The following is an 18,080-nucleotide window of genomic DNA, read 5'->3' on the forward strand; positions in this document are numbered from 1 at the left end:
CAGAACCCTCATTTTTTACGATTCAATTATTTTGTATTTGGCTGTTTCTTTCACATATGTGTTTAAATAACCGAACTAGCATTGTATATATATATATATATATATATATATATATATATATGTATATATATATTATTATTATTATTATTATTTATGATAAATATAATAATTTTACACCTCTTTAGTATAAAGCATAGGCTAATCTACGAAATCCTTCCTTTCATTTCAAAACTTTTTAATTTATTTTATTAAATTGAAAGTACAGACTTTTCATGTATGTGCCCTATTGCAGGTAGCTGTAAGTCCTAGTCTGCAACAATAAGTAATGAAATACATACTCATATATTCAAAATAAAGTCAGTCCCCTTTAGAGGTGACTTAAAAATACATATACAATAATTATTGAGATTAATTATCCCTGATTACCAGATCAGCATTTGACTTGTTGATCACTGCAAACCTCGAGCTCACGATAAAGTATCCGCCGGCAGATTCTCCTAATATGGCCTGGCTAGTGAGAACACATTATCGCTCACAATATATACCCCAGGGTGTCTTAAATCTTTTATGCTATTACCTAGAAATATCTATCCCTAATAGTTTACTTGGAGTGAAACATTAATAAAATGTTGTATATAAGTGGAGTATGGTTAAAACACAATAATACATAACGATTCAGAGTAATATATCACAAGTTAATTACCACATTATTACTATACACCAAATTTGTTGAACTATTTTTGGTTTATACCAGAATAGTAGAGTACAACCGAGTATCCAACTATTCCTATGCTAAGTAAACATAATAGTTTTGCAAACGGTTGTATGTATCCATTCCCAAACAACGTGCAGTATAATGTTACAAAATCAAATGTCATTAAACGACGTTAGCCTGAAAAACAAATATGCTCTCTGATGGTATCATTAAACATAGAAATATTAATAACAAATCTCAACTGGGATGGGTCCTTTTGTTTATGTAGTTTTGTCCTATTAAATAGTTAATATTTGTTGAAATCTTTTAGGAGTAAAAAGCCCGGAAGCGTTAGTTTACTTTAGTATGTTATTGTGATTTGTGTTTAATGTTGTTTTGCGAAAATAAAATTCAAGAAATTATTTTTGTTTAATATTTTGGTACGCTACATATATTTGTATGTACAAACACAAACATGTATGTATGTGTGTCAGAATATCACGTTCTTATATTAACATAAATGAAGTTGTTTAATAGGGATATCCAAAAACTACCAAGGTGGAAAAGCTGTTAGGATGTCAAGGTACTTGGTAATTTTAAAGCTGTGTATTTAACTAGAGGATTTATAATTTAGGAAGATGTTATTGAACTATCTCAATCAGGCGTTGACGGTTACATGTGGCATGAAAAAAGGAATTTATTGACATGCGATGTTAGAATTACAAAGTCCTTACTACTACTTATTCTTATATTCCAATATTGGAAAGTATTTACCGAGGACGAGAGCTATTATTAATATTAGTAGTTAACCCGTTGCTTCATGAAGTTAGGCCTATGGAGATATTCTTTCAGGTACAGAGGGATGAAAATATTCTGATTTTAGACATTAATCAGAAGATACAGTAGTAACATTCCAGCTTTAAGTAGTAAAGTACACATGTTAACTGGAGGATCTCAAGTGTCCCTGGATGTAGGGTCTAATCGGTTATTTTCCAAGAATTTGACATCTTCTAAGACGTCCAACGCCATGTGGAAGAGGTTGAAAAATACTTATGGTTATTTTAATGTTAGAGCGAGTATATAAAAAGTGAGAACAACTAGACTTGGAAGTATTTCAAGTTCTAACTTTCTTACTAGCAACAGCTAATATGACATGTGATGAGTTGTTAGATGGACATTACTGAGTTTCTGTCCCTTGAGTTGTCAAAAGCTTTCTTTGCGTTATAGGTGACTAGTTTCTATAATAGTTAAATTGCCATTCTACTGTCATCAGTTACTTTACAAATATATTTATTATGACATTTTTGTATAAGTATTATGAGTACTTCTCCACGTCTAAAAATAATAAGGTAACATTATTACTTCCTTATGGTAAAACTTACCATACGTCATCTCACTGACAGCCATAAAATCTCAATATTAGCCCCGTAAGGACAATATTAAATCTCATGTAAGTTTACGACCTTGGTTCTAGTGACAGAATTAAGAAAATTATTAAATTTTAAAGTTATATTTAACACGTATCTAAATAGCTTTTAGCAGTATTTTTTTAAAATGTTATACGTTATTTAGAAAAATTTCTTTAAGTCCTTAGTACATTCGTTTACTTTAAAGTCCACACCTTACAAATCTGTGCTTCGAAGAAAATTAATTATATTATTAAAATGAAACATCTTAAATTAGGCAACGATCAAAAATAAGGTCTTAAAATTGCAAGTTTAACATTGTTATCGTGGGGAAACAGTAGTTCGATTCATTACAGCCCTTTCGGTTTTGAAAGCTCTTGCAGTATCGTGTTATCTCTCTGAAAATCAACCAATCCGCAAAACTCGCTTGGTAAGTTTTCATTATTTCCAATATACATATAATATCAAGTACCGGTTTTTTAAGATGTTCAAACTCTGAAGCCGTCTTGAAAAATCTTTCAAAGTTTGGAATTATATTGTTTACTTTAAACAAATGTGGTTTAAATCTATATATTTTTTATGAAATTTTATAGAAAAAAATGAAGCCACTACGACAGGACGTGACCCAGTTGCTGAAGTGGTGGGGATCGATGAGACCGAGGCGCCGCGGGCGGGAGAGCTTAGCACTAGCGTCAGTTAGTGCGAAGCGGCGCGTCATAGCGTGTGGGTCTGTGTCAGTGACAGTGTCTAGTGTCAAGAATAGACAGCGCGCTATGGACTGGAGACTTCTATTGTTCTTCTCCCTCACAGGTTAGCTATTTTATCTATAAAAATGCCTATTATTTTTTTAGAAAATTAAATTATTTTTCAAGATTACTTTCACATTGAGCTTCACTTTCCAAACAATTCCTGTACGGTTATTTTCAATCCAATAAGTAAATTCAAATCTTTTCAGTTAATCATTTGTTTAGTTCTTGGGTTCAAAAGTTCGTATGAAGGATTGCCGTATCTTATTTTGCGTTGTAACTGTATATGTATCATTTTAAACATTTTGGATACCAATGCACTGTGAATATATGGAATCTGATTATTTGTTTGTATATAAAAAATTGCATTCAAAGACTAATTATTATTTCTAAACAAATAATTTTTTCAGCGTGTTCATAAAATTTAAAATATTGTTAAAAGTTGTTAAAGTTTGAATTTGAGCTAAACTACATTATTTTTATGTTTTTTTTAATATAGCTAAGAGTTTTGGAAGAAATTATTATGTATGTTGACAATAGCGTGTGCAGCACTTTACAAGTCTGTCTTTCACATCCAATCATTCATGGAAAGTTATTTATTTCCTCCAGCATACGATATGCTTATTTGGTAAATTGCCTTACCATTTCATAAAACTAATACGGATACCTGTTATATTTTACACTTGGTTGTGGAACAACCGTCTAAAATATCATAATCTGAATTTGAGGCATTGTCTACACGCGTAAACAGGGAATAAAGAAACGCTTCTAAAACACGTTTTTGTATGTAGGTTACACAGACATTACCTAACAACTATACGATAGTTTCATTAAAAGTTCAACATTATGAGTTTAAATATTCTGACTTGTTTTACATATTACAATGATGCAAGATACAACGATCATTTATAGGCAGCATGTCCCAGAAAAAACAATATACAAAAACATTTACGTAGCCTTTATTTTGATACAACATTTCACAAAAACTGCTGTTAGACATATAACTAAGGCCCGAGTTTGATTTTGATTAATCCTTAACCAATCAATAATAATCATATATAACTGCTCGTGGTAAAAATACCAAAATGAATCTGCTTGAGAAATATTAGAAACAATTACAGTTATCTATAGAAGTGTGGATATATGCTCTTGACACTAGTCATAAAATAACTTACGCTATCCTACCGCAAAATCATCAGTTTTAATAGCAAAACAGAACAAAACTACTTGAGTATTTTACATTTTCTCTGGAAAAATATTCCTACTATTTTATTGATTTACTACATGAAAATAATGTTTATAAACACGATATAACTGAAAGAAACTTTATTTACTGTTTACTATATTTATCATAGTAATAAAAATATTAAGTTAGTGGGACAATCACCAGTTTTATAAAATAACTAAACTAAATATATAATTGAAATGGAATTTAATTTATTTTTGGCCCTTGCTGTATTTTAAATTAGGAGGGTTTTGATGCATTGCTTTATTGTATCTTTTTATTTTAGTAGGGTTTTTTAGTATAATTAAACATTATCCTATTGTTTGATCGTACCACTCTCGCAGCGTCTAATAGCAAACCTTCTCTGTGAAGGAGCACTGGAGTTAACTGATAGTTAAAAATAGACTCGTTTACGATGTTTTTCAACTACTAAAACTACTTATTCTCCGACTATTTCTTGTAGCGCCCATTTGCGTTCTTACAGTTTGTATATTGTTGTGTAATCTTTTATTCACACAGAACCATCATAGATATTAAACTTGTTTTACCTCAATACCCACCCACATAACAGCTATCTTGAATATACAATTTCTAGTTTAAAAAACGCTCTTTGAAAATTTGCTTTGGGCAAAACATTTCAGATTTTAAAAATATCAATATATTAAAATATATGTCATGCATTAGTTTAAAACCTTAGTCTGTTTCTAAATAACACAGCGACAGTTTTCTTCTTTATAAGAAAGACTGAGAAGGCAATTTGAATTTTTATTCGCCACTTATCTCTATTACAAGTGTTTTTGAAAATATAATAGGCAACTCACATATTCGAGATGTGCAAACAAAGTCGTAAACAGTGACATAAAGCAGTAATATATCCATTTAAACCATTGGTTTTACTCAGGGTCAATAACATTTATAAAATTTTAAGCTTTTATTATGAAGTGCTGTATTGGATATTATTTAAAAAAATATACGTATTTAAACAATGTATAGCTTGAGCACTGAATTAAAAAATGTCATAAATTAATTTAATATTTATAAGAATTATACTATTAGAAATTAAGGAACCATTTTCTAAAAATAGGAATATCTCATCTTGGCATGTATAGATTATTTAGCCCATAGTAATTTTTATTAGCGAAATCTATCGCTCGATGATCTGGAACATTTTATCTCTGTCTGTCTGTCTTTACAATATCTAAAAAAAAGGAACTGGTCTATATACTTTCTACATGATACACTGAGTTCGATGATGGTGCATATAACCCTTGAGATTCTTCTGAGCATTAGCGAGTATTTTTACATTGATCTTATAGGTATCCACGAGACAAACTGTCAACTTTCAGAATAAATAAATTTACAAACACATTTAGCTGATTGCCCCAAAACATGCAACATCATATTTTGTGTGTAGAATTTTTAGTATAAAGTATAAAGAAATATTATTGCATGGAAGATTAATGTTAAAAGTCGATGACAAGAGTTCATATCAGCTCACTCTTGGGGTGGGGTAACCTTCCAAGCTCACTGGAACTTTTATTATTCGAGCAGTGCAACGTAAATTAATTAAAAAGTATAAATGTATCTTGTAGTATGGTATCTCGAGAAATAATTAAAAGTATGTAGTTTTTCTTGTGAACTTTATTTGTATATAGACAAATATTATTTATATGATAATGAGCTTTATGACTACAGGTTTAGGATTTTTAAGCGAGACAATCAATACCTTAAACGGTCACTTTAAGCATCAGGATGAATTACGTCAACAACAGCTGTTATGTTGATTAAGTGAAGATAAGACATAATCTTAAGAACAATACTATCAGTGCTCGAAACGCGGAACAGAACCACAATCAAATATATAATTAAAAATTTTGTATCATAGATAGATAACTATGTCTTATACTTTTGTTGAACAGTACAGTATACTTAAAACGCCTATACTGTGTTTGATGTCGATTGATGAACATGAACGGAGAAATATCTTTTCTTCTTTACAAGCTGATGAATTATTATTAATAAAGAAACTTAAGACGAGAAGAGCTTAAGAAAAAGGTTATCGTCCTGATAAACGATCTGCGTTATCTTCATTATTATAATCTTGGTGAACTTACCACCCGCTAATCTTTGACCCTTGATGCAAGCAACTTCGTAGGTGACGAAATTAGTTTATTCTTTTAGTTTAGCTTATGGATGAAATACAAAACATTAAACTTTAATATACTTATCTGAGATAACATTGCAAGTTAGAATTCATATTTGCAACAGCTTTTTCAGTAGGGGACGAGTATTGTTAGTTAATATAACATAGTAGAGGAAACAAGCAATCAGAAATGTCCGGTTAAAAGAGACGTATCATCTGTTGTTCTTGTCTACCAAGCGTTATAATTTATCGTTAACTTCAACTAAACCTTTCTCCTAATTACACTTTACACCTTATATATCCTAATTCTGTTCTCATAGGAATTATTAGAATTATATTAATTTACATTTTTCAAAATTTACGTAATAATTACTTAATATAGATACCAATTATTAGTAGCTTTACTGCGTAACTGTGATTTGCTTTCATAGTACGGGTGCTTAGGCTTTGTAACAATGTATTTTATGATTTATAAAACCCTTACTGCTTTAGTATGATTTGTACTGCTACAAATATTTGCAAAATATCTACTTCGTAGTATTTTACGGAAACTGCTCAAACTGATATGCCAAAACATATTATTTCTTGTTTATTTAAAAATTAAAATACAAAACAACACATTGTTATCAATATTTAAATTAAATTAATAAAAATACAATGTTTTCAATAGTGAATTCTCTGCAGTTATCTCTTGAAAAATCATGATTTTGTAGACGCGTGTGTAATTTTTCTTTTAACACCGATACAAACATTTTGTGAACTAGACTGAAAAATGGGATACAATCTTCTTGGATACTAAACACGCCACACTCACACACATTACTTACTTTAGACAAAACGTGTGCATTTATTTTCTAAAAAATATCATTATATATTCATTAATTACCGAGTGTTTGTTGTTAAGCGAAGCTTATTATTTAAAGGTCCGGAAACATTTATATACGCCTTTTCGCATGAGATCTCAAGAACAAACAGACTTATATACTTAAAATTTTGCATGAAGCTTAATTCTATTCTATATAGGCTTCCTCGAGATTGATAATGATGACTCCAAGGAAAATGGCTAAGTGATAACAAAATTCTTTACACTGGTCATATGGATAATTTTTGTAATAAAAATATCGCTCATCCAACTGGTTTTCAAACAAACTGAATCAATTATACTATTAAATCTTAAGATGTGGCATTTGGTTGTTGTGTTTGCAAGACGTTCCTTACATTTTGTTGGATTCTTCAATAATCCCTTTGAATTAGTTTATTTATAAATATGCAAGATCTAGTTTGACGATGGTTGATGTCCCTCAATAGGAATTGGCTGGGCGTTGGTAAAGGGTGTTTTTCAATCTTAAGAATGAATTAAACAATAAATAAATTGAATCCTATAAAACTCATTAGGCTAAGAAAAGTCTTATATTCATTCTACCTGCTTGTCTACAGGACTAAAGTGAGCTCAATGAGGAAGTTAGCTTTAGAGTTAATTATACATGCAATTTAAGCGAAGTTAGTTTGTTGACATTTCATTTGGCAAAATCGTACATTATATATTATTGTAAACAGCAGTAGTAAACTAATTTGATTTGAAATTTAATGTTATATATAGATTTTTATTATAATTTTATATCAATATTGACTGTCATCCCTTAAGAAAGTAAATGACTTTGTACTGCCATTAATAAGAAAAACGAGTAGAACGAAATGAGTTTGCGTGAATTGAATAATGGGTGGGTTATAGTAAAAATATGCAAGCAATACACTAAATTAACAGTCTGTATATTTTAAAAAAATATCCTACACAGGTGGGTGTTAAAGTAAAATAATTTTCATCAATTCGGTTACTTTTCAACACAAGTGAATAATACATTTTTTAATTACTCTGAATGATACATGGAGCCTTCAGTGTCACCTACTAGAGAGGACGCTATTGAGCTGTTTGATTGATTGTTACGGAGCTGATAGTCCGGTGCTCACTGCGTGCTGAACACATGGCTCTAAACAGTTCTCTTTGCTGTACTAGCTGGATCATTACAGGGGTATCACATGTGTCAGTGCTGCACTGAATGATATATGGAGCCTTCAGTGTCGCCTACTAGAGAGGACGGCTATTGAGCTGTTTGATTGATTGGTACGGAGCTGATAGTCCGGTGCTCACTGCGTGCTGAACACATGGCTCTGATCAGTTCTCTATGCTGTACTAGCTGAATCATTACAAGGGTATCACATGTGTCAGTGCTGCACTAAATCATACATGGACCCTTCAGTGTCGCCTACTAGAGAGGACGGCTATTGAGCTGTTTGATTGATTGGTACGGAGCTGATAGTCCGGTGCTCACTGCGTGCTGAACACATGGCTCTGATCAGTTCTCTATGCTGTACTAGCTGAATCATTACAAGGGTATCACATGTGTCAGTGCAGAACTGAATGACACATGGAGCCTTCAGTGTCGCCTACTAGAGAGGACGGCTATTGAGCTGTTTGATTGATTAGTACAGAGCTGATAGTTCTGTGCACACCGCGTACTGAACACATGGCCCTGATCTATATGTTGTACTCACTGTATCATACAATACAAGGGTATCACATGTGTCAGTACTGCCGTAGATATTACATGGATCCCTCAATTTAGAGTATTAGGGAGGACGATCAATGAGCAGTTTGATTGATTGATACAGAGCTGGTAGTCCGGTGCTTTGTGCGTGTTGAACAACGTGGCAATAAACAGTTCTCTTTGCTGTACTCGCTGGGTCACAAAAAGGGTATCACATGCGTCAGTGCTGCACGGAATGATACATGGACTACTCAGTGTCCAGTACTAGAGAGGACGACTATTGAGCTGTTTGATTGATTGGTACGGAGCTGATAGTCCGGTGCTCACTGCGTGCTGAACACATGGTCCTGATCTCTATGTTGTACTTACTTTATCAATACAAGGGTATCACATGTGTCAGTACTGCCGTAGATATTACATGGATCCCTCAGTTTAGAGTATTAGAGAGGACGACCAATGAGCAGTTTGATTGATTGGTACAGAGCTGGTAGTCCGGTGCTTAGTGCGTGTTGAACACGTGGCTCTGATCAGGTTCCTATTTTGATGTACATAACGTAATACTTCAAACTGCGCTAACCTTTGACATCATATGAGTATTACTAAAAAAATATGTACCGGTACAAGTTGTATCTATAACTAAACACAAAAGTAGATGAACTTAACTTTTGCGTAATGTTTAAAAAAGTAGTTTAATGGAGACATCGATTAGATTTTAAACGTACAATATTATGTGCAAGTAGAAAGTTATAATAAAACCAGCAGATTGCATTAGTATTTTTTTGCAATAACATAAACATAATTGTGGGATCCGTTATTAGTCATAGGTTTTTCTTTGACTTTTATTAAAAAAATATAAAGGCCTTCTATTTCAAGATGAAACGGTGAAATCCTCTCGGAAACAATCGACTGATTTATGCAACAAGTGTCCTAGAGTAACAGTGGTGGTGACTGAGACCTTTCAGATTTACTTCCTTGTCTGCATTTGGTTATTATGCAAAAGAAAATAATTACACTTGCTCCCTTTAATGAAAAAAATATAAAAGATATATATTTTCATAATCATTCATGGTGAACAAAGAAGTACGTTTTAAATATTGTCAATCATCAACTTTATGAGATTTCAATGCAACAAAGGAATATTAATTTTGAGTTGATAAAAATGGTATAATCTAAAATAGAAAAGGATAAAAATGTAACATTTATAGATATAAACCATGTTGAAGACCAAAAGCGCCGATATAATTTGGGGGAGTTTTTTTAGCAAACTTGACTTGATCCAATAAAATTAAAAGTTGTTCGTTGAATCAGATGTCTTTATTCTAATGCTTAAGACAGTGATGCATAGACCGCACTATCTATCAAACTACTGTCTCATTACACACAATTTCAAACCAAACCAAAAACACTAAGTAACAAGATACAGTTCAGAAGCGGATAGTCAACTTGCATTGGATAATCAAACAACCTGTTCTTTCATGAAATCGCTATAAAGATTTCCAGTAAAATATAAACTGATCGCCAAACACGCTAGTTTTAGTGTTGATCAAAACGAGAGGGTATAATAAGACAAACGATACATTGTTTTCCGATTATATTATATAGTTTAACACATTTAATACAACCATATGATTCGTAAATAAAATCAGCGCCAGCTACCCATGTACAAAACCTAAAGGTGGTGACTTTAAATTTCTTTTTCTAGTTGCAATATAACTATTATTAATGCACTGAATCGATGTCATAAAATTATAAAAGTGGAGAAAATTAAATTAAATTTTATTTTTATGTTTTTCGTCCTATTTTATACCATCCATTACATCAGAAACTAGCATCCTCCCTCTAGTCTGTGATACTAAAAAAATTATCACTTGAACTACTGTAACTATATAAATGTGCTAGTGTAGAAGTCTTTTTAGAATTATGGCTTACATTATATATTTTTTTAATCCTGTAGATGTTAGTAGACATATGTTTAATTTAAACAGCAAATCCATTTAGATGGTTTGCATTTATTTTTAAATTTAACAACTGAATTATATTCAGTCAAACAACTATGATATTTGTAAATGTTTCAAGGTTTATACATAACCCCATTCTAGCGCTATTTTGCCTGTCCTTATGGAACACTGGCCTGTGCGAGGATATCGTGTAATAGCTCAAGGTTCAGAGTTGTTACAGAAAGAGGTTGACAGTCCTGATAAAAAGTTCAACAGTCACAAACAGGAGATGAACTGCGTTACCACTAACTCAGATGAAAAGTACGACGCTTTAGATCGTATTGCAACCATATTGAGACTATCGTTAAAATTTAGCAAGTAATTTTTAAATAAACTAGAATATTTAGCTCCTTTCATTAAAACAATTTTGGTTTCCAGTATAGAATTGATCGCTTCTCTGAAATTACATTTTATTGAGTATTCAAGGAAAAGATAACATCCTTAAAAGGCGTTCCTTTTAAGATAAATCAAATTTTGGAATAATTTGTTATTTTAAATTTAAATGGACATTTATTCCGTCTTTGCATTTTTTTAATATGCTTACTTCGTTGTTATTTATTATAAATATAAAACAGAAAATATAGTGTGAGGTTGAAAGAACATACACAGCATATTACAGATTGTAATAGGTCATAGATAAGTAGTAAAGACGCGTGACACATAAAAGCTTACTCACATGTACACAAACAGTCCCCTCGAGTTCACCAATTGAGACTGGGAGCCCCTGGCGTCAAATTGCACAACTTCCTCTCACTTGCTGGACAGTCTACATTAACAGATTGCAGTCTGTTGGAGTTGTACTGGAGATTAGGAAAGACGGTTTGTTATTACCGCCTGTTATATAAGGGTTACTTTTTAGCTGTAATTAGACTATTAAGGTGACATCCTGATACTGCTATATTAAGTCTATCCAATATAACTCCGGATCTACCGATATATGCAATATAACGACGGATTACTGCTATTCATTGAGATAAATAAAATTTGTATTTGTAGTTCCCAATCTATGTTTGAATCGATTTACCAACTCGAACCCATTCTCGCTTAAAATAGCAGCTGTTTACAATATAGAATTGTACCTTACCATTGTCTTATCTATTTGTAGGAAATAAGGTTGGGAATGATTATAGTGAACATTAAAGAAAAATTATATTTACATAAATCAAATTTTTAGCTGTTAAAACGAAGGTTAAGAGAATTTTAAACCTTAATAAAAGTAAAATTACCTTTACAGAGCTAAGCGAATATGCAAAATTCGGTTTGTTGGTTTGTTTCATGATTTGAAATTATTGTATGTTAAATTCACTAAATGTTATATAATAATTATGCATAACAAATTTTACTATATAAAATTCTTTAAACAATGACCAAATATTTATGGATAAAATTATTTGTGTGTATAGGGTTTCCGAAAAGTTTCATACACCTTCAGTTTTAAACGATTAAGAATTTTAAAATCTATTTCGAAATATGTGATAACATATCCTGAACATCTAATTCTACATATTTTATAGTTACTCTATATTTCCCTAAATAAGGTAGAGGGAAACCCAATATATTTCTTAAGATGAATATTACGCGATACTTCAAATAAAAAGTATTGATGATGACAAAAAATCAAACATAACACACTGTAAAAATGTTATAAGATAAGTAAAAGATATTACAAGATTTAAGTAATTTTATCTTACAAAATCTCATTTTGAAGGTTTTAACAAAAGGAAGTGAATGGTGAAAATTTTATGTGTAAAAGAATCTATTAAACAAGCTCTATTCAAACGATAAGCAGTCTAGTCATCTAGGGACAGAGACTTGATCCCCGTTTTGGTCCTGGAACATTTGTAAACTGACAAATAATTACCTAAGCCTAATCAGAAATAAATTATAAGATTAAAAGATCTATTATAAAAAGCCCTGGTTGCAAGGTTTAGATTCTAAGAATTTCCAGAAGCTTTCAAAGACAAAATATTTTAAAGGCTGGAGATTACAATGGAATAAAAGTAGCCAGACGTTATCAGTTATAAAATATGCGTAGTTTCCTTATTTTTAGAGGTCAATGAATAAGGTAGTGTATCCCAAATTTCACTAGTTTCTAAAAACCAAGAACTGCTGAACGTCTGAGACTATGAGAATTCGGTAGCTTAAAAGGGTTGAATGCTGCCTCACGCCAAAACTTTCTATAAGCAGTTAATAATATGTGGCTAATGTTAGCAACTCGTAGTTAGTGCACGCGTGGCCTTCTTCATATTATCTCCCCCATATTTGTTCTACATTCGGGAACCAGATGCTTCTATGGCATTTTACAACAGATCTTTTAAAATATGAATTATTTGTGTAATAAATTCTAATATTTCCTACTCCATATTTACATGGATTGATATAAAACCACTTAAAGGCTTAAAACATGCTGAGGAATTTAGATTGATATATAAGGGAAGATTTTCAAGCTGTCAGTGCCGAGTAGTAATCAAGTTTTTTTGTCTAATATGTTTCCCTTACGATTTGCGAAATATAATATTTCTAGCACGGAAATGTAATTCAGTGGCCTATCCTATAGGTTCACTTGTAGCAGAACGAACGATTAATTAGCCAAAAGGTCATCAGTTTGGTCAAATAACTGAATAACGTTTCTTATAAATTTCTTGGCTTGATAAATTGTTGCGTAGACAGTTTTACCAATAACATTGTGATTATTTTTAGATGATGCTTCTCAATTTACTTTTCTATCACTAACCTTTTCCATTTATACCATTTTTGTCGCATGCAAGTCTACTTATACAGAACATCAATTTACAAATAAAAATTATGTTATCTGGTTTTAAAATATTTTTCATTATAAAGTTAACCACGGCTTGGTCAGTATTTAGTCTCTTTCTTTACAATGTCAAGTTTGATAGGTTTTTCCACTCGTACATGACAAAACCGCCTGTGCATTAGCACTGGGGTCTATTGTATCCATTGTTGTCTCATTCGGTAACTGCCATTCATTTATTCAATCACCAGCCCGCTTGCCTTGCTAATTGCCCCAGTTAATTCTTTCTCATGTCGGTCTTAATTTATAGATTTCTGTGTCAAGAAGATTCTAAATTACATCTGTAACTGAAACCTATTAATTCCTATTAATATATATGAATTCTTGGTTTATTATTAGTATTATTTAATACTTGTTCAGGATGTGACTGAATAAGATGCAAAGTTGCGATTTCCTCTATGTACTGTAAGTTTTTATAATCTTTATCTAAAAATTTATACAACAGTTTTGAAAATACAATGTACTGTAGTTTGTGTTTCGATGACACATATGTTTTATTTCTTTTTAAGATCCTGTGCTTACAGATTCATTCTATAAGTCTTACCAGCGTCTTAAAAAAGCTACATGATAGTAACTTTGTAACTTCATGATAAAATTACAGTCATTTGGAAAAAAATATGGAATATTTTACAGGAGAACAGGATGAGACTTAAGCACTGCAAGGTACGTGCTAGAAGACAACTGGTAAAGTTGTGATGCGTGGGTGAAGCTCAGTATAGCCCCACTGGTGTGGGAAGAACCAATTACGCTAATAGAGTGTATGACACCAGTGTCGACAGTCGCTCAAGGCAATCGTGTGGCTTTCAGATATCATCGTGCACGTATATCGTCGTGTGGCACTCTTGTTAATTAAATCAATACATTACAATTATTTATTCAACTAAGATGGTAAAAAAGTTGCCATTTTGTTTCAACAATTCCTAGCGAGCTGGCATTTTCACATAATATTTATAAAACGTATTTATTGAGTTGTGTAGAGTTTGAAAATGTTCGCTGCATAAATGAGCAAGTAATATAAAATTAAATGCTTATACCTTTACGTGGGACAGCATTTACATATTCTGCCATAAGCGATTGTTACTAATGAATGAATAAGTACTTCTTTGAACTGTATCATGTTCATGGAAATTATCAAGGACTTGAAAAAAATATACATGATACACGTGAGTGTGTTACATAATTTTTCCAAGATTTAGAAATCACTTAATTTTCGAAAAATAAATTAAAATAACAAGATATAGCCATCATACGGCCTAAGCGAATCACAATAATTTGACTAAGCCAATTTAAAAAGTGTTCTAATGGACTTTGTTTCTTTAAATTTTTCCTATGTAATTTTTATAGGTCACATTTGCCCTAATTTAGAGCCACCACTTTGGTCGAAGATGAAAAGGGTTACCAAATGTTTTGTATGTAGCTCTATACCGTAAATTATTTTCTATTTAAACATGGAAAAAATACATACAAAGTTGTCCTTATAATCATAATTAACTTAATATCAGTAAGCTATCGCAATTTGCACTCTAATAATACGTTTTATATATATATATATATATATATAATTTTAAATTTTATCTGTGACATGGTATATATATATATATATATATATATATATATATTGTGTTAAAAAAACAAAACAGATAAAAAATGTTCAACATTTTACCACGGTAAACAAATGAAGAAGCTTAAGAATTATTCAAGACTTTTGTAACTTTCGAAGCATTTAATTTTAAATAATATCTGTGACATGGTTTGTATATATATATATATATATATATATATATATATATATAAAGGGTTACCAAATGTTTTGTATGTAGCTCTATACCGTAAATGATTTTCTATTTAAACATGTATATATATTAAACATATATATATCTATTATATAAAAATGAAACTGTTCGTGTGTAACAGCATCACTCACAAACGGCTGGACGGATTCGCCTAATTTTTTTTTTTAATTTGTTCGTCTTGATCTGTAGAAGGTTATAGGATACTTTTTATCCCTTTCCCGATTCAGGATTCCGCCCCACTGGTTACAGAAATACCCGTAAGAAATGCATTGCAGCAAACATATGTTATTAAGTGAAAGAGTCTTTTCAAATTTTTAATCAGCTGTTCTTTGTAAACATATATAATGCGACAAAAAATATATTTATATATAATGTAATTACTACACTTATAGTTTTAAAGCATAGAGTAAGCTTAAGAGAAACGACAAATTTTGTTTAAACTGTTTCTGCAATCACTGTTAAACATAGACTTTACTATCCAGATAATACAATTCAAATTTGACGTAAAAATTCACCTTTAACTGCAATATTTATTTAATATAAACCATGCTCATGCTTGATCAGAAGAGCAATGCAGATATCATAATTACTATCTTACGTTGGCTACAAATATAAAGAATGTTATAAAATCAACCTTAGTTGTTTTTTTTTGACAGAAGTATCAGGAATGTGGTACATACCTTCATAATGCGCCCAACAAGCTCACGAAGGAACGACTATCAATTATCTCAGCAATGTTTAGAATGTGATAGAAAATGAATAAGTGAATATAGTGTACTGTTTTCAACGGGAAATTGCGTGCGAAGCCGCGGGAAACTTATTGAAATGCGCAGCGAAGCGCGCCGGGTCCGCTAGTATTATTTAAAATTAAATGCTTCGAAAGTTACAAAAGTCTTGAATAATTCTTAAGCTTCTTCATTTGTTTACCGTGGTAAAATGTTGAACATTTTTTATCTGTTGTGTTTTTTTAACAATAACACTATTAAAATTAATCTATTTGAAAACTACAGTTGGCTACTAATAAATTGTAAATTGCCACTGTAAATTAAATGCAAGAACAGTATTTCCTTATCCCTATCACAGTCCAATATAACCTTCAATGTGAAGTGAAAACGTAAAGAGACAAAGGAAACAACAACAGTTTACAAAGGACAGTGTTGGTATCAGATCGCCGCCGTGCCGCGCCCCGCCGTGTCAAACACAGTGTGTTGCTGTCTCCATTAGTAGATTGCCTCGTGCTCCCGTGTCTCAGGGTCCAAGCGCTGCGAGTCATTTCTATCACTTTTCCTTCATGAATTTAACATCTGCCATTGTTGCGGAAAGAGGTTATTTTGTTACGAGAACACATGCAATATTCTAACCGCTCAAAATAGTCACTTTATTTATAATAGTAAACTATTATTTTAATTCATTTCTAAAAACAAGTTATAAATATTAAATATTAAAACAATGATTATTTTAATATTGTAATTTAAATGAATCTCCTAATAAAAGAAACATATTTGAATAATTATATAATCTTTTAGTAATATTATTCTTGTATACAGTTTTAGGTTCACCTATTATGATTATAATCCTTTAAATAATATTTGACTTATTTCCTATATATAGTGAAAAATCTCCTACACTCTTGGTAAGATATTAAATCTACTTACAAAGGTACATACTGACAAGTGTATATTCTTAGTGGTTATAAATAAAGAGATAGATTTGATTAATTTTAGACATTTAAATTGAATTTCAACAAAAGAGATGGACAATTTTAAAATTTGAATGAATATTTTGAATTAAAATGTTTTATCTTCAGCTCATGAAGAATAATTACATTGCATAAAAAATACATACGAGATTTATTATAGTGTCCTAAATAAAAACATTGACATACATAAATTCCATATGGCAGTTACAACTACTGTACTTCTCCCGAGACTCGGAATCGGGTTCAAGCTATTACAGAGCTGTCACTAAAAATTTACGGTCATTGGTGGTTTATTTCTGGAATATGTAACCACGTTTCTAACTGTATTCCCTTGTTCTGCATAACAGAGACTTAGAAGTTATACGTAAATAGTTCAAAGTGAATGGTTTTGACTAAATCGAAGTCTTCTTGGAGATGACTGAATAAATCTCCATTTTACAAAATAAAATACTGACACTGTATTAGCAAAATAAAACAGTTTTGAGGTCTATATGTATTTGTTTTACATCTTTTCAGTAAGCAACGTATGTTTTAAAGTCAGTGAATAAGATCATGAAACCGAAAAGAATAATTAATAATACCTGTTTATTAAACAAGAATGGTGTAGGATTGCCAATTAAATGCAAATTATAATACGCCTCGATGAAATGACTGGTTTTTACACTACGATGACAAACACAAGGTGCATTAATTACACGGTAAACTGTATAGGTGGCTTTGTAGTTCTTTTACATTCAAAATATTCATTCTCACTCTTTGAAACCACCTAACTTTTGAAAAATTACACAGTACTTGTTACTTATACATTATTAAATACTAAATATATAAATATATGAATATATAATAATATATATATATATATATATATATATATATATATAAATATATATATATAAATAAATATATATGTACATATATTTTATAAATAAGTAAATAAACAAGTGGCTAAGATGGTACGCTTGATAATATAAATTCGAAAATGTTAAGTATTTTAATATTATAAACATGATTTTATTGGT

The 18,080-nt window shown here is 31.0% G+C and overlaps 1 protein-coding gene across 1 annotated transcript in view; it reads left to right on the forward strand.

Moving 5' to 3' along the window:
• The first annotated feature begins 2,801 nt into the window (after nucleotides 1–2,801).
• LOC124357263 (hemicentin-1-like) overlaps nucleotides 2,802–18,080 on the forward strand; it is a 136,246-nt gene continuing 120,967 nt past the window's right edge. Inside the window, exon 1 of the mRNA XM_046808835.1 lies at nucleotides 2,802–2,910. Coding sequence (XP_046664791.1) covers nucleotides 2,874–2,910 — 37 coding nt within the window. The 5' untranslated portion in view covers nucleotides 2,802–2,873. The remainder of the gene's footprint in view (nucleotides 2,911–18,080) is intronic.

Source organism: Homalodisca vitripennis, chromosome 3 (assembly GCF_021130785.1).
Source record: "Homalodisca vitripennis isolate AUS2020 chromosome 3, UT_GWSS_2.1, whole genome shotgun sequence".
Classification (NCBI taxonomy): domain Eukaryota; kingdom Metazoa; phylum Arthropoda; class Insecta; order Hemiptera; family Cicadellidae; genus Homalodisca; species Homalodisca vitripennis.